The sequence below is a fragment of the Contarinia nasturtii genome, unplaced genomic scaffold (genome assembly GCF_009176525.2).
Source record: "Contarinia nasturtii isolate CC-2019 unplaced genomic scaffold, AAFC_CNas_1.1 Cnas_scaffold_928, whole genome shotgun sequence".
Classification (NCBI taxonomy): Eukaryota; Metazoa; Arthropoda; class Insecta; order Diptera; family Cecidomyiidae; genus Contarinia; species Contarinia nasturtii.
Window position 1 is genome coordinate 330,398 of NW_022198275.1, and position 25,019 is coordinate 355,416.

Genomic DNA, 25,019 nt, shown 5'->3' on the forward strand with positions numbered 1-25,019 from the left:
TCGTTAAATATTGTGGTTAACGAATTTGTTACAAACGATATGGTCGCATAAACAACTGCACTACATTGGTTGCGAATTGAGACCGTGTTGAGACGATTCATTCGTTTGAAGAGATGTACAGTGAGTGCTGTTGCCTGAACAAAAACTGGCCTACAGATGAAATATATTCTCAACGAAATCTTCTGTGTGTACAGTCAGCAACGGACGTACGCCAAGTAGAACTGAACACTGCATGCAATTTTAGATATAAATATTCATAAAGAGACGAGGTCTATCGAAGCCAGTGGTTTCTTTTTTTTATATTATATGCTTCTTTCTTTCTCCGTTCGTGCAATGAGAACGCGAAATGCGTTACATCTCACATCGTTGCCTCTGTAAAGTTCTACTTTTATTTTTCAGTTTGTTACATTGACACTTTTTCTTGGCATCTTTAGTTTTCTATGCCAATTGCATTCATTCATAACTTGATGGAGAAACATACATTATAAATGGAGCCTATCAACACAATGCATGTCAAGAATACCAATTAATTATAAATAAATTGAATCTACGTGCCGACCATAGTATTTAGTTGCATATTTATCTAAACAATGCAATCGATGAAAGTAGAACACTTTCGATTTTTATTAAGAATGTAAGAGGTGTTAACATTCAAATCGATTATTTTTACTTGATTTCAAAAATTAAATTGTCGGTGATATTTTTCGCCTCGAATTTCGATTTGAAAGTTATTAAATGTATCAATTTCACACCGAAGTCAAACTTTTTCTGCTACATTTCTCTCCCATTTTTTTTTGGTAAATTGATCACAATTGTTTTACTCAAATGTTGTGCAACATTAGCTCTGATTAACAATATTTTTAGATAAATGAATGAAACAAAGTAAGAAGAAAATGCAGAAGAAAAAAACTAGTATCTTATCTTATCACATGTTAAATTTGTTTCCGTTGTTCATTGAATCGTTCGTTTGCATTTTTATGGGTTTGGTGCGTATTAAATGTTGTTTGTAAATTTGTTAAACAACTGAAATCATTTTCTTTTAATCTATCTCACTCTCTTTAAATTAAATACAGCGTATACGTGCGTTATGATATACCAGATCTATCGGCCGGTGTGCATAGTCTATTTTCTCACTTTTCGTCGAAAATCACAATTAGAGGAAAACATCACGCGTAAGCGTTCACACATATCGTGCGCATAATTAAATTACACTCAGATAATGAATAGTTACGGAATTGCGTACGAAATCCAGATTTGTTACTGGTTTTTTCTGATTGTGGTTTGTTACAATCTGTTTGTGAAGCAAACACTCCATGCGGTCGAAAATGCATTTTCAAAAATGCATTGTAATTCATTTACACCGATGTTACTGCGGTTGCTGTTGAAAATGAGAAAAACCAACAAACCACCCAGAAATGATTTCAACAAAACAGTGGAGCATACAGCTGATTCCATAAAACAATTATCGCCACTAAAATAGTAATTATTACCAATTGCATCGCGAATTGGATCTAAAAACACAGTTTTTGAAGTAGGCGCTAATCCATAAATTAATCAATCTCCACATATGCGATTCTATTAAAATAAGGTCGTCATAGTGAGTATTTCACTTTTACAAAGTGCTGAAAAGAAACTCGAAACTAATTATTATTATTAGGATTGGTGTTGTTGCTTCTGCTATTCGATTTTTGAGGTACAATAAATTGTTGATGGAAGCGAATGTGACAACGAAAGAAATCGTCGTTGCCGTCATCATCACGTGGTTTTTATGACAATGGGCAACTATCCCATTTACGGATGAACTGATTATTTATTATAGAGTAAATCATAATGGATTTATATCACTGTTAACGATCGCTAACTCACAAGCATGTACTTTCCATGCGATAGTTTTTTTGCTTCTTCGCTGCTACTCTAACGTAAATCAATAACGTGTGCCATTGTTTATGTGAATGTGACTTGAAAGCTAAATACATAAATCGCACAGCGTTTGGTGCAGGTCATCTGTTTTACTCTCTAATTGTTTTCAAATGACATTCGTGACAGCTCTTCACATTTGTAGCTTTTGATTTTCACAATGCACGTTTCGCTTTTATTGATTTTGTAGGTCAACCGACAATTGGTCGTATCGGCGACAGCACACAAATGAATGGAACAAAACCATTGTTTTTATGGTTTAGAATTCCGAAAAAACATTTACAATTTTCTCACTCATTTTATCGCTTTCCTTGCTAATAGTCGCTAGCGTTGGATCTTTTTTTATTATTCCCAATCTAGAGTGAAATTATATTTAATTATTTATTTGTTAATTAAAGATCGTGAAGTGATGATAATGCCCAATCTTTTTGATTTTCACATGCTTAATTTCTCTTCGGAAATGGGCAATGTTTCAATTTCTTTCTCTTTTTATGTTTAATCATTAAACGCACTTATATTGAGCACACTCTTCCTTCTTGTGTGTGTGGAAAAAAGTGGCAATTTATTGAATCAATGACCGGATTATTTGAATTGAATGTTTGAAAACAGAAATCTTTTTATTTTAAATGATTTGCAAAAAAATATAGCAACCTGAGCTGCCGCACTTTTGCCAATTTCAAAATAATCACATTTTGCAGTTAACTCAATCGCAACAGCAACACAAAAAAGCGTTGTCTTCAGTGATCTCCAGCCTGTGTACGGTTCTATCTCTGGTCGTGAGTTTTTTACCCAGTGAAAAAACGGAATTCGCCAATCAAATATCTAACGGTTGATTTGGATTAGCTTAAAATGAGTGCGGCGGCGCGCACATTATTCGATGCACAAATAGTCAAGAGAATTACGACATTGATGCACACAACACCGCAAAGTAACCCCATTTATTTTGTGCTATAACAAAATGTGCAATTGTCAATACCAAATAAATTCCAATTCGTATTCGAAGCATTTACTTGTTTTCGTTGCATAACATCAATGCAATTTCGATGCACAAACATGGTGAATCGAAAATATATACGTAATTTATGTTTTAACTACATTATATTACCTGTTTGAAAACCGCAATCTCTGTGCTGTTGATACACCATGATTGTCGCGTATACCGCAATTAAATGTATTCTGTGTGGAAATGCTGTGCGCAATATCCCATTGGCATATAGGCATTGAATGTGAAATCATTTATCAAACACAAAAAATACGATCGTAAAATATTCACAGCCAATAAAAACGAATCATTAGTTCATTGAATGTGACTGTGTGTGCATTTGGGATTGGAATGCAAAATAATAGCAAATGAAGTTTCTATTTGCGGTTTGACTTCACTGATTCCGATGGGAATTTGCTAATTTAAAAGAAAAAAAACTTACATTTAATTTAGGTAAATTTTATTTTTGAATGAAAATGTGCCCGAATGTAAAAACATCAAGCGAAAGGTATAAGAACGAAAGAGTGTGATATCTTTAATAACGACTCTTTTTTTATCTGATGAACACTTCAACAAAGGGGCTTGGTTCTCACATTATAAATTCATTTCGTCTCTTTTATTATTTATTCATGTTTTCTCTACGTCTATGAATAGAACTTTTAATCTAGAAAATCATGCAAATGACCAAACACATTTAAAATAAATCATTGTAAATGCCGGCCTTTCTTGAATATATTGTAAACGTTGAATGACCACATCAATCTTGAAAATGATTTCCATTTAAAGAGACATGTTTTGTAATTTTGTATTTCCTCCGTGTGTGCGGTCAACATTTGATATTATCATCGCGGCGTTAATGTATCGATAAAGTTAATAATAAATGTAAAGGGGGCGATGAGCTTGCGGCTGAATGCACTTTTCTGTTGTCGCAATCGCCTTTTTTCAGCTAAACACATTGAATGGAACCCGCTTTGTATGCAAGTTGCTACAATTTTTTTTTTCTTTAATTTTTTTCCTTGCCAGTTTTTTTTGCTCTTCACTCGATTTATGTTGAGGTCATTGTGATTGTACAGAATGAAATGATTTTTATCGATTATTGAACAAGTTGAGTTGCGTGCACCGACGAATGAATGAATGTGATTTCAATTAAATCGTGTTCGGCGCAGTTTATAAATAGTATTCATTCTTTTTTGTCAGTTTAACAATAAATGAAGCGCTTATGCTGAAGGTTTCACAGTTATAAAATTGGATAGCCTTGTGTCGTTGAAACAAGCACGGCTCCAAATATTATTATATTTAATAACGTACAATTATTGATAAATCGAAATGATCGCAGTAATTCGGTGATTCGTTCCTTAACAGATGTTTGCGATATATGTTTATTACGTCTGAGAGAAATGGATGAAAAGAATGGACAAAAAACCAGCATGGACAAGCATTCAAACCTGATGAGATGGGCGTTAAATTTGGATCTATTTAATAAACAATGTATTAAGTTATACACATTTTTTCAAAAATAAAATGCGATCAAAATGCGTGACATACGATTCCAAACAAAGAAAATACTCCCAATATTACTATCAAAACAAACATAAATAACACAAAAACCATTTCGAATGTATGAATGAAGAGTTTGAGCTTGTAATTTTATCCAAAGCGTCGTCATCACGAATGACTTCATAAGCAACTATACGGTTCTGTTCCATTGCCTTTTGACAGCTTCAAACTTGTTAAGCCTGAATATGAATTTAACGACCTTGATTCGACATTTATGCGATAAATATCTGCAACGAACGAATTGCTGAATAATAACGCATGAAATTTTTTTTTCACTTCTTCATCAATTCCATTGTTAATTCAACGTTTCCTTTGAACACGATGTAAATTGATTAATTATCAAGAATTCAAATACGTTCGATCCGATCCATACACTCGCCGCCTTTAAAAATTATTAAAGTTATTTCGATAGATTATATAATCGATATTGAAAAACGTAAAATGTAGTAATTATTTTGATTACTAAATTGGAGCTGAACTTATCTTTCGAAATTAAAAGCCCTTAAGTAATCTACTTATACAACTTTTTGTTCTGAATGAAATTCATAATCATTCAATGAATACCCATCGTATCGAAAAATTTACTGAATGACGAATCGGCTAAATTAAGATATTTTGATTGCCACACGCGTAAATTTAATTGCAATTTTGTTATTATCAATATTCACATAATTAAGAGATAAAATCTATTTCCATCACTTCGGCGCGCACTCACATATCGCGAAGCATAAATGTGGAGACGCCAACCATAAGTGTTCAGTGAATCCGAATGAGAGCCCTCTGTGTGTGGATAGTTGCACGATGAATATAATATACGGTCGATATAAATTGAATATATGCTAATTTATGAGGCCTCCAGAGATATCTAAAATTCAATCAAATAAAATTCTTCAATCTATATGGCATTTAGTTCAAAAATGTGTACCATCATTTATGAATCTGACGGTTAATTAAGGATCCAGCCCACAAATCATTTTCTACGAAAATAATATGTTGTTACATTCAATTCATATTCTTCAAAGGCGCTTCCGTTTTGATTGAAACCGAATTTGATGAGAGGCGACGAAATGATTGTTTGCCATGCACCCACATGTTTTAGTAGAATTTCGATTGATGATTTCCAATGAAAATGTAACGCAGTGCGCAGAAGCGTGTTTTCAATGCAATCATTTGAAATGAGGAAAAATGAACAATTTTGAATACGATTGTTATACATGATGATTTGAATCGCGACCGCATCGCATCAATGTTCTATTCAGATCATACAGTAATGCTGTGTGTTTACTACATGCGATAAATGTTGTATGTGCATGTGTATGTGTGTGAATGTTTCGCTGTCATGCGTATTGCATTTCTCATTACATGTTTTGTGTATACTCGCGTTCACATCGAATGCATTGCGTTTTGGATATATTCTCGATATACAACAGAGGCACACCAAGCGTGTATTTGCACCAATACCAATGAATGAAAAAAAAAGAAACTGACAGCAATAGTTTTTATCTCATTTGCGTGCATTCATATCGTGACTGCCAAAACATTTCTCCTTCGCGTATTGCGTGTGTATGTGTGCGTGTATATGTTTATCTTTTTCTCTGTTGCGCGCATCGCCCGCATTCATAAGCAGCACAATGAACCTTTTCGATGTATTGAATTCGTTCAATGGGTTTCAAATTCACTCGCTGCTCTCTCGCTCTGAGTTAGTACACATTCTGTACACAATCCATATTACATACACAACTGTGCATGCTGTCTGTTTTTCGTCTTTTCTCGTTCCATTCCATACACATAGCGTTTGTTGGACTCGTTCTTGCTCTCTCGGTGGTAATATATCGAAGTTGAAGTTTTTTTTCTTCATTAAAACTCAACTGAACAACAGCAGTCAAATGAGAAACGAAAAAAACGTAGGGCGCGCCATCATCATTTTCTCGATTGTATTCGTAATATTTTTCAATAATTGTGAGAGAATTTATGTGAAAGTTTTATAAAAAATTGTTTAAACAATCAATAGAGACAGTGATTGAGTTAAATCTATGATTTCGATTTAAATAGACGAATAAAAACGGATTATTTTGTGTTGGACGAAAGAAGAAAGTCGATGCAAACAGAGCATTCGATATTCTGATAAGAAAAGTGTTTCATATTTCGTGTACACAGTATGTGAAAAGTGCTGACGTTCTATTGGATGGTATGCAAGTGAGAGCATGAAATAGTGCGTGCATACGTGAGATGCTACTGCTACTGCTACGTGCACGGTGTGTGTGCAATATGTTTGATAACATTGAAACAATTTTACATAATGTAAATGGTGAATGGCAACAAAACTGAACAGACATTTGCACTATTGCCGAAATACGGTTCACGACCAGTAGAACAGTTTTGTAGACAGTTAAAGTTGAGCTTAAGTGTGAATTAATAGAGAATTTATCAATGAAAATCAATTTTCCACCAGCAGTTCATCATTTAATGTTTATATAGACGGAGGCGAAAAGTGGCGCTTACGAAAGATTTTATGCCCAACTATTTCCGACACAAAACACAAAAAAATAAAATAAAACAAACGAAGAAAATATACATACATATATAAAGACGGCCAGACGCGTTTTAACTGTAATCATCTGATAAATTATAGCGCCTTTTCTGCGTATGATTATTATCCCTTTTGTCGGCACCATATTCCATTCGAAGAATACAGCAGCACATCAAACGCAATACGCATAGCGATAACGTCTTTCAAGCTCATTATCCAGCAATTTTATCAACCGAAGCAGCAGTGTGTTGTATCGTGTGTGCATCAAGTCAACTAAGACATAACACATAAGCACACACACAAGTAAGTGAAAGAGAGTGAGAACAACATTGATACGCATGTTCGGTTCAGAAAGGCACATTGAAAATTCACATACAAAATCAATGTAAGAAATAGCCGTTTCCCTTCATCGTATGAAAACTTTCATTGTGAGTTCAGTTGTTGATATGCAAACAACCTGATTTTTTGTGTGTGTCCACAAATGTTAACGTATTTAACGCGCGAAATATATCCGAACATTCCATCGAATCAAGAACTGTGTTTATAACCAGAATGAATAATCAAATGGCCAAAGTGAGCAAAACAATTATGTTATTGTGAACAAAATATACAAAACTTTGTGCCTAAACGCACATAAATAATTCAAATTTCAGTGACAATAAAACGTTGAGAATTATGAATGGAATTGTGTTTAAAATGTGGTGAAAATGATGAGCGTGTTAAACAATTTCATTTGGCCAATAATTTGTGTGAATGATTTATAAACTGAATGTAAATAAGTTCGATGAATTTCGTATATAGAATGCAAAAGTTTCGATGAACTGCCAATTGCCGCAAACGAAACAGCCTTCAAACTATATTCGGTTTCACATTGATGAGGCTGTTCTGTGCATTTGAAATCAATTCGTTCCCGATTTGGATCCACATCGGACTACTATTTTTGTAATGACAATGTTGGCGACCAACATATTATTCATGTTCAACTGAAAGGAATTCATTTATATAAATATACACACCCAATACATACACAGTACGAAGTAAGAATCCAATTTGAAAAATATATACACATTTTTTTTTCTCTCTCGCAATTTTTTCAGTTTCATGTATATGGTAGATTATATTTGAAGAGTACAGAGGCACATAAATCGATTGGCAATCATTCAGTCGCACATTCTCAGTTCATATTGACATATAAAACTATGCCAAAATAAATGTGTACATAATTTAGTCCAGTCAAGTTGACTACACTTTGTCGCTTTGTACAATTTTGGCATTCATTTTTCTGGTATCTTGTGAAATAAACATGAAGCAGTAGTGTTGTATGAATACAATACACAGCAACACGATAGTTGTGGCGATATTGTTTGAGTGGTTTTTTTTTAGTTTTACATATGTATGCGAAAGTAACAAAACAAAAGTGTTAACAACAATGAACATAGTGAGAGTACACATGAGAAAATTTGAAGCGAAATAAGTGCGAGAGTGAAAGAGAATGAATGCTTAATGTTTGTACTTTTGACTTAAAATCAGCAGCAACACATGAAATGAACATTAAACGATACATACGGCACGTAAACTTCTTACAAACACGTTCGCAATAAAAAAAGAACATTGTGTAATGTTTTGTTTGCTTGCGGTAGTGATGCGTAAAATACACTCATTTCGGTTCTACTACTCTTTTTCCGATGTGCTCAATGCCATTCATGGTACATATACTTATGTGTATGGTAGACGTACGGCTTTGTCAAAACCAATCACATCATTCAATGTGCCCAAAAGAATGTTTCTGCTTCATTGAGCAGCTCGAGCAAAAGATGATGCAATCATCCATAAAAATCTGATTTGAATTTGATCTATCGAGCTCAAGTGAATTTGTTCCAGCTTACATGTTTGATTTTATTATTAGTGAATCGATTCAGTCCAACAAAACAACAAGTTGAGAAAAAATATGAAGATGTCAATCGAGTTTGAGTCTTCACATATTTTGAGAACTTTGTTGTCACTATTGACAAGTGCAAGCTAGAAATTTCGAGTGTAGAATCAATTTTATTTTCCCATTTTATCATTCATGTTGTTTGCGCGACAAAATTTTAGAAATTTCCGCTTCGAAAATGGATTCGCTCTATCTTGTAATACTTTTTCGTCATCATCATCAACTTTTTCGCCGTCGCTCTTGATCTTGGCAGGAGGACTACAACATATATATGAGTGTATGGCATATTGACATGAACATATTATGAGTGCCATGTTCAAGTGGCAGTACTTAGAAGTACATGGTGTAACTTCCACTTTGTTCGTCGCCTTCACATTGTGTCGCCCGTGACATGCAATCGTCGACACAAGATTTTGCAAGTATCAAAAGGGCTAAAACGAAAGCAATGACACATCCAACCCATCAAGCCAACCAATACTTGCCTCGTTCCTTTTTTCATCATCATCGATTTATTTTCATCTCGAAGCTTACTGACTTTCTGTCTGTAAAACATCATTTCACCAATACGGTGAAGCATATTGTAATCGTTGTCGGAACAAGCATCAAATTAGATTCTCTCCTTCAATCTCTCACACTTTCTCTCTAACTCGTTTGCAATTTTTTTTACAATCCTTTTAACAGATGTCATAAAATGACTTGTTTTGCACCCCGAATCCTTTTTTCTCTTTTGACTTACATCATCCATTTTCAATATTCAACTGAGTTGCGCGCCCGCGCGTCCGTTCTTGTTTATTTATTGCAATAAAATTGAAAACAAGAAAAAAAAAAATTAATGAAAATGGCGACGCAATAAAAATCAGCGTGAAAAAAGCTGATAAAACAAAGAAACAAAGTGAATCGTCAAAAAAACATAGTATATAGCTAGAGTCATATTTATCATTCGTTTACTTTGATCTTATCTGATGAAATGAATGTGCACACTGAATTTGCCAAACACATCATGTCATACAGATACAGGCGCACATACAGACGCATCTTTCATTGTCGCAGTGTTGTGTGATGATTCTTCACAGTTCATCATTTCATGGCAGTGTGAAACACAGAACGGAGATGTATATGGATAATAATATATATGTGATAAGTGAGATGTGATAAGCGCTTTGATCACATTTATTCAAACATATGAAATTGATAAAAGCTATCATTCATGGCTGTATTTCTGCCATTCGCAATGAAACCTGTTGAGAGGATGTGAATAAGAGATTGATAAAATATCATAAGTCTATTTTTATTTAAATCAAACTTCCGCGTTTTTTTCAATGACACGTGCCATCAAAGACGACGCATGCTTATCAATTTCCTTTTGATTTGATTTCATTTTGAAAGAGGGGACCGACTAAACCTGAATTCGACATAGTCGTCATCATTTTTTATGAAACACGTCTACTATCAAATACTAAGTTTTGGAATGAAAAAAGGGTAAATTTATGTTTAATCCTTCACATCATACATTTGGATACGTGACAAATTGAAATTTGTGTTATCTCTATCAAAACACATTGTTTGTCATTAAATAGCAATATACCTAATGACATGCAAGCAATTTTGTCCATAAATAACGCGATGAAATAATAATTTTCGACCAAAGTGTCAATGACTGATAGTGCATTTCAATTTTGTCGATTGATACCGAATAAACTACCTTGATCCATATACTTCAATTAACCCAAATTCCAAATAAATGAATAAACAATTTATGTTGAATGCTTTAAATAAATTGGTTTTATTCATGTGTGACCACACGCGCACACATGCTAAACGTTTGACTGGATGTGTCAGTGCAAGTGATGTGCATTGTTCAAATTCATTTCAATTTATTTTGTATGTTTTGCAAAATGTCCGTACACGAAATTGAGAATGACCTCGACCTGATAATCAATTCATGCGTATATGCGAAACGGACTGGATGAAAACAACAACGGCAACGATACATCGGAAAAGCGTACATATATCCGTGGATAAACCATATCATATCACATTAAATCCTCGTCATGATGGTAGAATTATCGCTGATATATTTAAGCTGCATCAATATGTACCAAAATAACGCTTTCCATCAGTTCGTCACTCGCCAGTAAACCGAGCAACTCACTCACACTCATGTATTCTCACACACGGAGAGCCATTGAAACATATTTCGTTAAAACGGATTCATAAAATCAATAGTTATGTTTGTTTCATCCATATAGCCATTTATTTCGACTATAGAACAAGGATTTTTGAAGTGCAAGCAAACAAACAGCAGCAGCAGTATCGGCAATATGTTTACTGTGCTCATCTTCGAGCAGTTCAATCCATATTATGATTTTCGTAATACAATGTGACACAAATGTATTTATTGTTGGATACTGTATTATATGTTTTCAATATGATGATTTTCTCGCATATTTGCATGCTTTTCCATGATGAAAACGTATCCAGTCACTTCATTATTCTGTATATAATTTGTCAGTAAGCTGCAAATTGTTTGGATGCGTAAGTCATTGTGGTAAACATGACTTACAACTTAAATTATGCTATACCCTCAAAAACACCAAGTGCTTTCATCGTGGTTTTCCAAAATGCGTACATCCACGTACACTGATGCTGTGAAGCGATGATGATGTTTTCATAAACAATGGATTTTGCATTCACACTGCCAAAATTGGTTCGCAATACGAATTTGATCAATACTATCTCTTGCATATCATTTAGTGATAAATTAGTCGTTTTTAGTGTGGAATTTGTATAATTACTGAAGCTTATGTGGCCCTTCAGTGTATTCAATGTGGTTAACACGATAGCGACGGGTTTATAAATTACGATATTATGCATAGGTGACCGAAGGCATTTTGTAAGAGCCTAGTTTGTCTGCCTTTAAGGTATGATTCGCAATTTAAATGCATGAATTGACAACAACCGCTGTCACCCATAATTTGCTGACCGAATGTGTGAGTTTATCGAATGTGTGTATAATGGTGATGACATCATTTTCGGCTTTCATGCAGTCAATCCAAAATTCTCTCGCCGCATTTTAAACACTTTAAATAATATACGGACAGTTGAGTGGTAATCCACTTAGAATGTCGCACAATTTAGAATTTAGAATTTCTCAAGACCATCCACAGATACGGTGTGTTGTTATACTGTGTCTTGATGCTCGAAAAATTGCCAATTCATCGAGAATCGAAAGTTTAAAAGAGAATGAACGAATCGACAACAAGAAATAGAAGAGAAAAAAAACCACCGAAAATATTTTTTTTTGTTTATTTTGTCTGTATCGTTCATTTGATTCTCTATCTCTTGCCGACCATATAAACAAAATGTTATGTTGACAAAGGTGTGAAACGTGACATTGTCTTCTACTTTTTGCTACTTTTCGTCTCCATCGTCAAAATGAATATACACACTATACACACATTTTGTCACATTGCTCAATGTCATTTGAAAACAAGATTTGACGGCGCTTATGTATTCCCTTTTCTGCCGAATTTTGTAACTTTTTTCCTCTACTTCGTATGGTCGTTCATAATTCACCAATTTTATACAGAAAAATATTTTATTTTCTGGTAAAGACTGATATATTTAATGACCAAGTTGTGCTATCAAGGTTAATTGACAAGTATAAACTCATAATTGCGGGGGTGTTTATTCGGATTTAACTTGTTCATTTTTTTGTAATCCGACTCCCAGCGATTTACATTTGATGAATACATTTCTTTCTCTTGTTTCTCTGAATGTTTAGCGAACAACTTTATCAATTATATTCTCATTTTTTTCCCTTCTTTTTTCTTCTCTTGATTTTTAGTTTTGAGTAACTTCGCACAAAATGCATGCGAAAAAACCCCAGACAAGATTGGCTGGTGGTTCATTGGCAAAATCGCTTAAGCCCAAAGTGAAAAAACCAACTGCGAAGCCAAACACTACCAACAAACAGCGGTCGATCCCGTCATCCATAAAATCAGCTTCGAGTAAAAAGTTAACAGTGAAAAAATCGACGAACAATTCAAAGGCAAAAGATGACTGTGAAAGTACCGACAAAAAATCAAAGTCTTTAAATAAAACTGAAAACAGTACGATAAACAAAGCATCCTCATCGATGGGATTAAGTGCATCCAAAGAAAAAGCGACCACGAATAGAAAACAAAAACCCGAACGGAAGTCAAACAAGCCGGCAATCAATGGCGAAAAGAAGCCAACGGCCACGTCAACAACAACAACAGCCACGGTTGCAACAGCAACGGCGGCCACAAAAGATGATAAAATCATTAGATCAAGCAAAGAATTGAAAAATTTAGATATTCAACTGAGCGGCTATAGCAATGTGACGGTAGCACGTGATTCAACCGGTTCGGATTCAGACACGGACAAAGTAATCAAAGCGTCGATATGCGAAAATGTAAAAACCAAAGCACGTGCCGCATCGGCAACATTCAATTCATCGGGCAATCGGTCACCTTCCGTTAACTCACCTGGACCAAATCATTCGAAACAAAGTCAAAACACTGATAAATCGATCAAAATCGAAACACCAGCTTTAAAATCGGCTGAAAATAAAAGCGACAATAAAACGTCGAAGAAGAAAGAAACTGCGGCCAAATCAAAAGCACCAACAACAAAAGCAAAATCCATAAAATCGACTCAGGATGAAGAGAAAACGAAGAAAAATACTAATGAATGTAAGAAAACGGATGGTGATAAAAATTCAAATAAATCACAAAAGCCAAAAGCAAAAGCAGTAAACGATACGGTTTGCAGCAAAGTCAATGTTGATGCACCTGCCATTTTGACCGAGAAACGGATTGAAATTAAAACACAAGTCGATGAATCGAAATCACTTATTGATACAATCGCCGATGCCATCAATGAAGTGGTTAAACAATACAAAGATAGTAAAGACAAAGGAAACGATGCAACAGGATCGCATTCGCACAGCAACAATAGTGGCACGTCGATAAAAGCAGCAAAAAAAGAAAATAAAATTTCAAAAACAAGCAAGAAAAAAGTTTTAAATGAAAAGAAATTAGATGTAATTGAATCAGCTTCCGACTTAGTGAAAGATAGCAAAGACGCAATCAAAACGATATCAAAGAATGCAAAAGCAAAACAAAAACTCACAAAGGATAATAAAATTGATGATAAAATTTGCGATCAAAATAAACAAAGCAGCGAAAAGATTAAAATGGAAAAAGAAGCAGCTGTCACCGAAATGAAGGCGTCGAATGCTACGGTTGCAAGCGAAACAGAAAAGAAATCAAATGATAAAGCAAATAAATCCGCCAGCAAAGGTAAAGCAAAACCAAAAGTGGGTAAAAAATCAACAGCAAACAATGCGGAACAAACCGAAGCAAAAGGATCCAAGATTATTAAAATCGATTTGAAAGCTAAGAAAAAAGTCAAACCGTTGGCGACAACAAAATCTGTATCATTGAAATTGACAGCAAAAAAACAACAACACAAAACGACAACAGCAACAACAACGGCAACAGTAAAAGATCCAAAACTGTGTCAAGATGATAAAAAGAAAAATGATGAGCATAAATCTCAAGCGAAACCAGATGAAATATCTGATGACGACAATTTATCATTGACTGAACTCAAAGCCCAACTCTCGAAAAATGACGCACAAAAAACCGATGCAAATGCAAAAAGCTCTAACACAAGTACAAAACTAGTCAACGCTGGAAGCAATTCAACAAACAAATCAACCACAAAAAGTCGATTCAAAAAACCATCGGTTTCAAGTGCTGAAACTACTGTTACTGCTTCAGCTACTGCTACACCCAAAAAGAGGTCAACAAACCAAAAAGAAACTGGCACAGTACCGAGCTCAACCAACAAATCGGATGATGTGTATGAATTTCATGATGCAAACTTTAGCGGCGATGATGTACCATACGTTCACAAGAAAAAGCGTGAAAAAATCTCATCAATTGCGACGATGACAAATCAAGAGAGTACCACAAGGAAAGATGACAACCTTAAAAAGTCTGCCGAGAAATCAAAAACTTTACCACTAAAGAAGCAAATCAGGCACGATGTTATAAAAGAAGCATCAAAAACGGCAACGGCGACATCGTCGACAAAAACCGATTCAAAATCAACAACGGCCACGAACGTAAAAGGTAATAATCGAAGTGCTTCAAACAGTAAAACTGAACAAGGTGAAAATGATAACGATAGTAAAATTAGCGACACAAAGAAATCGACAAAAGCACATGCGAATAATGGTCACAAATTGGCTGCAAAGAATCGTCGTTTGAAACTATTTGGTTTTTATTCGGGCCCAAAACGGCATCGTATGGCCTCATTGAATGCACTAGCAAAAGTTCAATGTTTGTACGAGAATGAATCACGAACGGCTCAAGAGCTCGGTTTCGTTAAAGAGCCACAAAATGTGCAGCGAATGAAATTTGTCTCGGATGCTGGTGACAAAAGCGAACCGCCAACAATATCGACCAAAAATCATGGAAAAGAAAAGGAAGTATCCGCATCCGAACCGGAGAAAAAGGAAAAGAAAGCGAAAAAAGATGGTGGAGGTGGTGACGATGTAAATATCGAATTGGAACGACATGACGTTGCTGTTAATAATCGAACTTTGAGAAAGATGCCGGGACGCGGAGAAGGCACACTATGGGAAATGGAAAACAGCAGCATGGACGAATCCGATACAGAAAAAGAAATACACAAAATGGTAAGTTTTATTTTGAAGAAGTTTCAATTTTAATAAAATAGCTGGATTTTGTTTATATTTATGCATTTCAAATACTTGACAAAAAATCATATACTTTCTAGTCAAAGCCAATGAAAACGAAAATCAGAAAGAAAATACTATCGAAAAAGCCAATTGCATCGACTAAGAAGGCAGCCGGTAAAGATGAATCAAATAAAGTTGCGAATAAAAAATTAAAAACAACACCAAGCAAAGTAAAAGCCAAGAGTAGCCCTTTTAAAACAAAATCAAGCGTTGGCGATACGGATACTAGCAGTGATAGCGATACCGATGACCATGATTCAAAGACCATTGACCGAAAGCCAAAGTTGAAAAAATTGAAAAAAGCCATTGCTAAAGCTGCCGTTGCAAAATCCACCGATATCAAAGAAGTCGTTGTGAGAAAGCGTATGGCGAGTTTGAATGCAAGTGCAATGATGGCAGCTAGTTATGAGGTTGAACGCCAATTTGACAAATGCGAAGAAAAAATGTACAAAGTGAGCGCCGCCGATGCTGAAGAACATATCACACCGCCGCCGAAAAAAGCAAAAGACATCAAAAATGAAGTGTTTGAACCAAAAGATGTACGTATTCAAACAGAATTATCATACTCACTGATTATACAAAACTTTGCGACATTCGAAACATCGCAAATTCATTATTATATTTTATCGATTTTAATTGAATTTTTTTGTGTTTTTGTGCTTTCAGACGAAGCCCGTAGCAAGCAATGTCGTCATTGTTCAAGACACCGATGTAACAATTACAGGCGTTTATGTTAATTCAACGCTTGGCTCAAGCCAAGAAGCATACTGTAAAATGCAATATCGTGTTCAATCGAGCGTTACCGAAGAGCGTCTCGTTCGTCCAACACCACAAGAACCACCCAAATCCTACACACCATTGAATGCACTATCGTGTATGCTTCCACCAGGTAATGAAAGTGGTGAGTACTCATCACACATCTACCGAAAATCATTTTGGTGCTTACTTAGTTAATTTTCTCATTCATTACATGTTTCGTTGATTTATTAGATCCACATGGTATACAAATTGGAACCCCGTCGTCTTCATCAGCATTACCACCAATGCCACCCGAATGTGAGCCACCGTATCGATATCCACCGTTATATGCACAACCACCACAGCATTTACTTCAACCTCCGCCGAGCATACATCATGCATCAAGTGCATTTTGTCCGATGCCACCACAAGCGCATCATGACCCCACTGGTAAGCACACAATAGAGCATACTTTTTAAATTCAATTCAACAAAAAGTTTATTTTCAACCAACACAGTTTTTATTCGCATGACAATACATTTTATTTTGGTGTAAAAATTATTTAGGAAAAACAAACGCCATTGTTTGTCGTCAGTAAGTTACAAGAGAAAAAACTTTTAAAAAGTAAATATTTGAAAGTCACATTTTTTCTATATCTCTTCCATTTTGGTTTTTTTTTGTTTGACTCGACTCAATTTTTGTTTAGTTTCGATGACAAAGAGACAGCTTGTTATATAAATCCATGACTGTGTTCCAAATAAGGACAGACCACCGAAAAAATGTCTACCATCAAAGAGAGAGTTTTGGCAACAATTTCGGATGAGAGACAAATCCTTGTTGTTAGAAACGATATTTCTATGAAAATGATACCGCACGCTGAGAAATAGCAATTTATTCCTCCTGGCGGTTTTAATTAAACAAAAAAACTTTGTATGTTCGTTTTTAATCTTTTAGTGTCTGGAAAAGTTTTTCCATCATATTTATTTGGATTCATAGCTTTTTTTCGTGCATTCATTCTACTTCCTGCTGTTTACTGTTCGCCCCAACACTGTTCCCAAAAAAAAGATTACCAAACAAAAATTGCCGCCAAAAAGTAACAGTTTAGCGTTAAATAAAAGTGTTGATTTCAATTTACCAAATGAATTATTCAGAGCTGTTCGTATTTTATGCTCAATTTAAAGTTGGTATTTTCTTCCCTGGTGTTATTTCATTTGAATGAATACATGTGACGTCTAAATTGAACAGAAATCAATACAAGGAGGGTAGAAATTCAATCAATGATTGTCTGATTGAAATGACAAGCATCGACGCCTTTTTCTATTGTTTTATCGGCCATCTAATACTACCAATTATGAAAGCAAATACACACACTTTTGTATCACACTTTACATAACTGCCTGCATAATTACAATAATGAACAATTGAATTCAGTGTTTTCTCATCGGTGTCCAAATTACACGTGTTGCCATGAATACCGTTCTTCCATACATTTTGTGGATAAAATTCGGTTCAGCTCTCTTTCTATGGCTCTAACACCACTTTTCAGAATCAACCTGCATTATGGTGTGCTTGTGTTCGGTGTGTGCAAAGCTCTCGTCCAACATATCCATTTGGCTTCAATTTGAATGCAACGCGTTCTATGACCTTGTGAAATACGTCGATTTGCATATTTATGCCCAATGCACACAGCAGTACAAAATTAAAATGAAGTAAACCTTTGCGTTCCATATCAAAGTGAAATGAAAATGAATAATCGAAATGTCATACAAACCAAATGCATTTTCAAATAAACTAAAACGAAAATCCACTTCGAAATAGGTAAGTACAACTCACAAAAACTGTGGCCCAGTTTCTATAGAATTGTCGTCACACAGTGAAACGTTTCCTAAACTACTTCAATGCGGTTCCGTGCTTTTTAAATTACAAAATTTCATGGATATCAATTTCAATCTTTTTATATACGAAAACACAACGCTTTTCAATTCGAAATAGAAAGAAGAAAAAACATAAATCCATTTTCTCATTTGCAAACAAATCATAACATATTCTCATTTATTTGAAAGTTATTTGACGCGGATCGCTTATGCAAGTAAATTAAATCCCATCATTTAGTGTTCAAAATAGTTGCATCAGTTGCTTTAGAACATTTTTCGGTTCATCCACGGTACAACACACATGAAAAGAGATTTAAAATGATGAAATTATTTTCATACTTCGCTTTTCGCCTATATGCTGTAGAATATGTGCGTATTAACATACACATTGTGCAGTCACCAGTCATACTGCTGCCATTTTCATAGATGTTGCTGTCTTCCACTCCACATCATTCACATGTGCATGAGATTTAAATTAAATTCTGTTCCATATATTTACATTTCGCTGCACCCTTTCCATTATTCATGACGACAAATGAATTAATTATGCGGCTTTCAACGCTCAACATTATGGTTTTTACTGGTTGTCAAAAATCGCATGCATCGAGGACTCTTCATATCATTGTTATACATGGTTTATAATTTACTCTAAACTTTGTGTGTGTGTCAGAATATTACCGCATTTGCTTACACATTTAAGTCAGTGTTGAGCCAAATCCGGACTTTATCCAACAAAAATACTAGACAACAGTGAAGTGATTTTTCATGTCATATTTAATCATGTGTCAGGTGAAATCGAAGGTGGTAGTTTTTATTCCCCTCCCCAAAGCGGTGGATGTTAAGTATTTTAAGATGTATTGAGAAATGTTTTAACCACTACAATGTATTGAGAAATTGAATACATTGTTAGATGTGACATACCATTGCATAAATGTATTCAATAAAAAAAAAAATGAAACAAAAGAATGCGAGCTGCAACAAAGGAATTCATAGAAATGATTGCTTAAAGGTTCAACATCAAATGCACATTCTTTGACATTTGAAAGAGAGTGTACTTTTCATATTAGAGTGTCTTTGCTTTGTCGAGTGAGAGAAAGTTTCCATTAAACATTTGTAATACTTTCCATTTCTTTCTCTCTTTCTCATTTGGCCACTGCCTCTATCTCTCGATTCAACCTCAATCGCTCTGTGAAGTGTAGTCAATTTGAGGGAAAATCCATGCGTTTGTTTGGTACAACAAACGAGTGTTGGTCTTTTTTGTTCATCAGCGTTGTTTTTCCTTTCTTTCGCTTTATTCTTCATTTCATTCGACACATTTAAATACCATTTATGCATTGATCTAACTTGTTACATGAACGGAGAGAAAAATGAATAAAATATATGTATTACAATTGAATAAAATCTTATTGAAGCATACGCAAAAGCGAAGAGAGCATCGTGTGCATCGATGAGGTATTTCACCATGTGAAGTGAACTCCATTCACTCTCAATTTCAATAGAACTACTTGAACCGATGCTGCTTCTATTGAAATGCAAATACTCGCTCTTATTTGGTATGTCTCAATTGATTGCCACATTCAGCTTTTATTTCCAGTACCTTTTCTACTTTCTCTCTCTTTCACTCATTCGGCTTTGTGGTATTTGCAAATATTGAACGCAAATTATTGATTACAGAAAGCATTCAAAATAGATTATCATGCGACATATTGCGTCGAATGTAAGATATATTCTACCCCATAGACAATTTTTCATGACCGCATTTATGATTTGCAGCATTCGGCAGAAATCATAAAGTGAATATTTCAAAGTAATTAGAAATTTTAGTAAACATTGACTACATTATGGTAGAAAAGTTGTTTGTGACATTGTTTAGATGCAGTAATGCTATTATACTGCGATGACCCAAACACATAGATAGACATAAATACCCACATCAGATACAAATTACGACCACAATGCGCATATGTTTGGAAATAAAATTCATGCAATGAAATTTCTGTGTTCAAACCAATTCCATTTTGAATTGGTAATGCTGTCTGAGTGCGCACTCTATCTTTACTTCAAGCACACACACGTACCCACATTTATATTTATTTCGCATATAAAATCAGAGTCGATGACTTTTTCACCACACACACACACACACACTCTCAAGCGAATGAATCGGTTGATTTTTATAGTCAAACCGTTCCCGTTCTACATTCACCGAGAATGAGAATCATTTTTACGTCTTTCAAATGCGTTCTCTATCTTACACTGAAATCTACTTACACATTTTATTGCGCGAAAATTTCGCCCAAAAACTATGACAACAATGACGTTGTGCAGGGCAATGTACGATGTCGATCGAATCGATCTAAAGTTGATCGCTAATTACAATTTTGTGCTCATTTATTTGGCACTTACGGCAGTGCATTGAACCTGTATGATGATGTGGTCATTAATCGGTGTATACTGTATTGCGTAAGAATCATGTGCAAAAAAGCAAAAATTGCCAGAACAACTACACACTATTTGCGCTCCTAGTGCTCAGTTTTCTATTGTATTCTCTCTCTTTCTGTCGTTATTATTCATGCCATTTCATGGTAACATAATTACGTCTTTCGGCAATTTGCTATTTTTTTTTTAAATTCGTTTGTTGGTTCCACATCAATTTCGATTTGCTCTTTTTTTGCCATTGTGATTCATGAATTTAGCTGATTTCATCATGATCGGTGATACTACATAGGTGCTTCGTATTGAAATTCAAAGAAAACCGACACGAAATTTTTCATCGCTGAATGAGTTGAATGGAACTTTGACACTTTGGTTAAATGTTTTTATTACATTGTTCGAAATTAATCTTTCTCTAACTGGATTCAAATAACGGGCGCTCTTCCGTCGACAAGTCGAAAATACTACCATTTTAAGGGGAGAGATTGAAGGTTCACATAAAAACTTTGACTTTTATGTGTTGACCCGAAACATCAAAATTCAATTCATTCGTGGGAGAATTTGCATTAATTCGAATCCGTCATACGATCCAATAGCGCTAATTTCAGAGTCGTTCGGAAAGCAAAACAACGGTAGTAAAATTTCATGAGACGCAAAAGTCAGCAGAACAAACAACACCATACATTAAGAAGCTATATTCGAAGCACAGTGTCTAGAAAATCTATTTGAAAACTGTTGGAACTCAATATGTTCGAATGTAACGCATACACACAAGCAAATCGGCTCGGTTGGCGCATGTGTTGTTGTTTTTCTTCATTTTTTTTGTGTGTCGTTTGCTTGTTTCTTTCTTGTGTTATTTGAACAGCGTATCGTCGTTATTCTGCTACTTCGCTTATACACCCATACTCAAATGCGATGACTACACTGTTGAAAATGTTCGGGGTCAATTTGTCTATATGATTTCAATAGAATATGAAATCGAAATCAATTTCACGCGAATTGATTTGAACAGCAGCAACAACAACAACAAGCACAACGTTGATGTGGCATTAAAATCATTGCAATTTGAAAGTGTATCGTGTCAACGACGGATATAATCCAATCACATGATTTTCAATTCTTCGACTGTGATAATGCGGTGCACAAATGCATCGAACTGGAAGGTCATTTTTCTTTTTCTCTCTCTCGTGCATCCATAAGTTATTTGGCCTTTGGTTACGACATGAACAGACTGGACTGAAAAATCAAGACCGATTAGAAATACCATTAGATTCAGTCAAATGTGTACTTGTTAGTACTAACAGACAGTTGTTTATGCATTTATAGATATGTCGAATACAGTGGCTGGAGTATTTTGCACTGCTTCCAATCGAAATTATCAACTTAAGCACGAATACCACTGTTATCGCATTTAAACGGATCAAAAAAAAGAATACATGAAAAGCATATGTATGCGAGCACATCCATTCGTATAACGAAAATCATATACTCTCGCACAGCAAAACGTGCGGAACATCGCATTGACGTGACAAAAGGCACATTCAATGCCATACACTGCGATTTAACAGCCGCTTCTCTTGTTGCTGATGTTTGTTGTTTTTTTTACGTTGTTGCTAGAGAGCTCCGAATCTCCATCCGTACAATTTTCTCCAGTTTAAAAAATTCCGTTCCTTGTAATAATTCCTCTGTTGCTCGTGTATCTTTGGCAGTTAGTTGGCTCCACATTTGTGTGCGTCATTGCTTCTATTCTTGTATATATAGTGTGTGTATGTGTGGGTGTATGAGTGTGTTGTTTTTTTTATTTCATACGTTCAGTTTTGGATTTTTGCGAGAATCTTCGAGTATGAAATTTCAGAACGTTGTTCGTTTCGTATTTCGCATGTGATAAGTGACGTATATATTTTGTGTGTTGGAGTATGCGTACCGCTTTGCACGGTGTATTTTCCATACATACATTGCGATGGATGTGCTGTGTTTCAGTGTATTGTTAGTCGTTTTGATTGCATAGCAGAGCACTACACGCGATTCTCCTATGCTTAAGCGCGTTGTTCTAGCATTTGTTTGAGTGGACGACGATACAAACGAAACTTTCGTGTTGTTGTTGTTTTTTTTTTTTATTTCTCATTGTTATGTCACATGTATTCGAAATACGAAAGCGAAAATCACATACCGTGCTTGTATCCGTCGTTTATTTAGTGCGCACTAAAGCGTGTTCGAATCAAGACACAGCCATCCGTTTTACAGTGAATAATATTTTTTTAAAGCGATAGTCAAAGGTTGCTTTATAGTCTTTTGCGCAAACAAAAAAAAAAGAAGAATTACAACAAAACTCATTGAAATTATTGACACTTGTTCAAGTGATTATATGTGTATGTGTGACTTTCATAGTGACCGATAAAATATTTAATTTCTTTGGAAATCATATAAAAAAAGGTATTGTTGAAAATATCAACAGTTGATATCCCCCTCCCACCGTCCAACAGGAAAAAAGTGTTGAATCCGCGGATAAGTGATAAAATTTTACGCTTAAATTAAAGTGTATTTCGCGGCACACGGTTTGAATTACGTGTGGATCATTATCTGCGATTTACCGCATTACAAATTCACCAGCCACCCAAAAAAGACACTCTCAAACTGGATAAAAGTTGTATGTGTCATTTGTGACACGAACACAATTTCCACATATTTTTCGGCGTGTGTAAGTGATAACCATATGTATTAAATGCGGTTTGTGTGTTTTTGTTCCTCTTTCGTCAATTGTAAATTTTCCTCTTTAACCCCCGCCTCATCTTGTGTATGTGTGTGTGAGTGAGTCATCGTTGTATTGTGAGAGAACACAAAAAAAATAACATTTCATTCCGACGAAGTTTGCAGTCAGTGTTTTTCCTCGACGTGTTCGTTGTCAATTCCGGCGACTATACATTTGACTATCATCACATCGTTTTTGCATGAGGTGCGCGAGACAACTTTTCATTACTCTTTTTTCCCATTTGTGTTTCAAATACGCAATTTTACAAACTGCAAACGCAAAATAATATCACAACAAACAAGACATTTTAGTTGGTAAGAAGAAAAAAGCTCATCGTCGTAGGCGTATAATTTTGAGTCGAACACGCTCGTTCGTGCATTTTAAACTGAAAAAAATTGTGTTTACAAGCTATAAGTTTACACTCAAAATTCAAACGAGCCGTAAAAAAACAATATTCAAACTTAATTGTTGTAAATTTTCATCCTCCACCCTTTGGCCACCAATATTTGCATATGACATCTTCAGCGCAAAACAGTGTCGAGCATTTTCTTTGGATGTAAATGGTAAGAAAATGTCGTGTCTAGAGTGAAAACTATGATTATAAATTGCAATCACTAAGCTTGAAATTAATTTCCCCAATGACTGTCAACGATCATGATAAAATCTTCATAAAATCTTCATCATAATTTCGCCCTGGGCGATATAATTTCATCTCCCTTCAGAGCACCGAAGAGGAATGCTCATTGTTTTTGCAATGCGGATGTCATTTCATTTTAATTTTTCTGCTTACTCATGGACCTAACAAAAAAAAAATATCATTACAGTAAGTGTGTGTTTACGCTTACAATTTGCATAAATTGTCCGTGTGTTTTTGTTTAGGCTATATTGTCACCAAAAGATTTGCATTCTCGAATGAATGCTTTTCTGGTTGGCCCCAAAAACGACCATTTGAATATTTCATTTAAATATTGTGTGAACCCGTTTTCTGGTTAAATTTGTGGCCAAAACAAGAACTTATTGTGAATACAGAATCATTTCAACGAACTAATTAAGACATTCAATATTCCAAACTTTGGATTCGATTGTGGTTTTAACAAATAACAAGACAATACACTTTTGAAAGAACACTCAATCTATCTACGTCTACGTCAGTGGTGTTGTGAATTTTATCGACTCAATCAAAGCTCAACAAACGGATTCAGCAATTTTGGATTATCAAACGTATGTTCGGTGAGTAAAGGCAAATATTTAAGTTTCAAGTTCGAAAATTCATATTTCAAGAAGAAGTTTTCATTTGTGATTCTGCCGATGAATTGTGAAGAAAAAGGATGAATGCAAAAGTGCATCACGCCCAATATTTTTCGGCTAGACACGCCGAAAACGTGCAAGATGTATTGCCAAAAAAAAAACGTTTTGACCGTTTTCATTTATTGGTCCTGCGTGTGATTGTAGTGGTTCCGAGATATTTTGTCGATTAAATGGCAAAAGACATCAGGCATTGCCGTGCACT

General features: G+C 35.0%; 1 protein-coding gene across 2 annotated transcripts in view; it reads left to right on the forward strand.

The window, feature by feature from the left end:
- The first annotated feature begins 6,387 nt into the window (after positions 1–6,387).
- The window catches only part of LOC116343110, an 84,945-nt gene continuing 66,313 nt past the window's right edge, over positions 6,388–25,019 (forward strand). The window contains exons 1-5 of one of the 2 annotated variants that reach the window (XM_031771005.1): positions 6,388–8,023; positions 12,767–15,652; positions 15,754–16,254; positions 16,382–16,616; positions 16,706–16,903. In XM_031771005.1, the coding sequence (XP_031626865.1) occupies positions 12,788–15,652; positions 15,754–16,254; positions 16,382–16,616; positions 16,706–16,903 (3,799 nt within the window). In that variant the 5' untranslated portion in view covers positions 6,388–8,023; positions 12,767–12,787. The remainder of the gene's footprint in view (positions 8,024–12,766; positions 15,653–15,753; positions 16,255–16,381; positions 16,617–16,705; positions 16,904–25,019) is intronic. The other variant, XM_031771007.1, reaches the window with a different exon arrangement.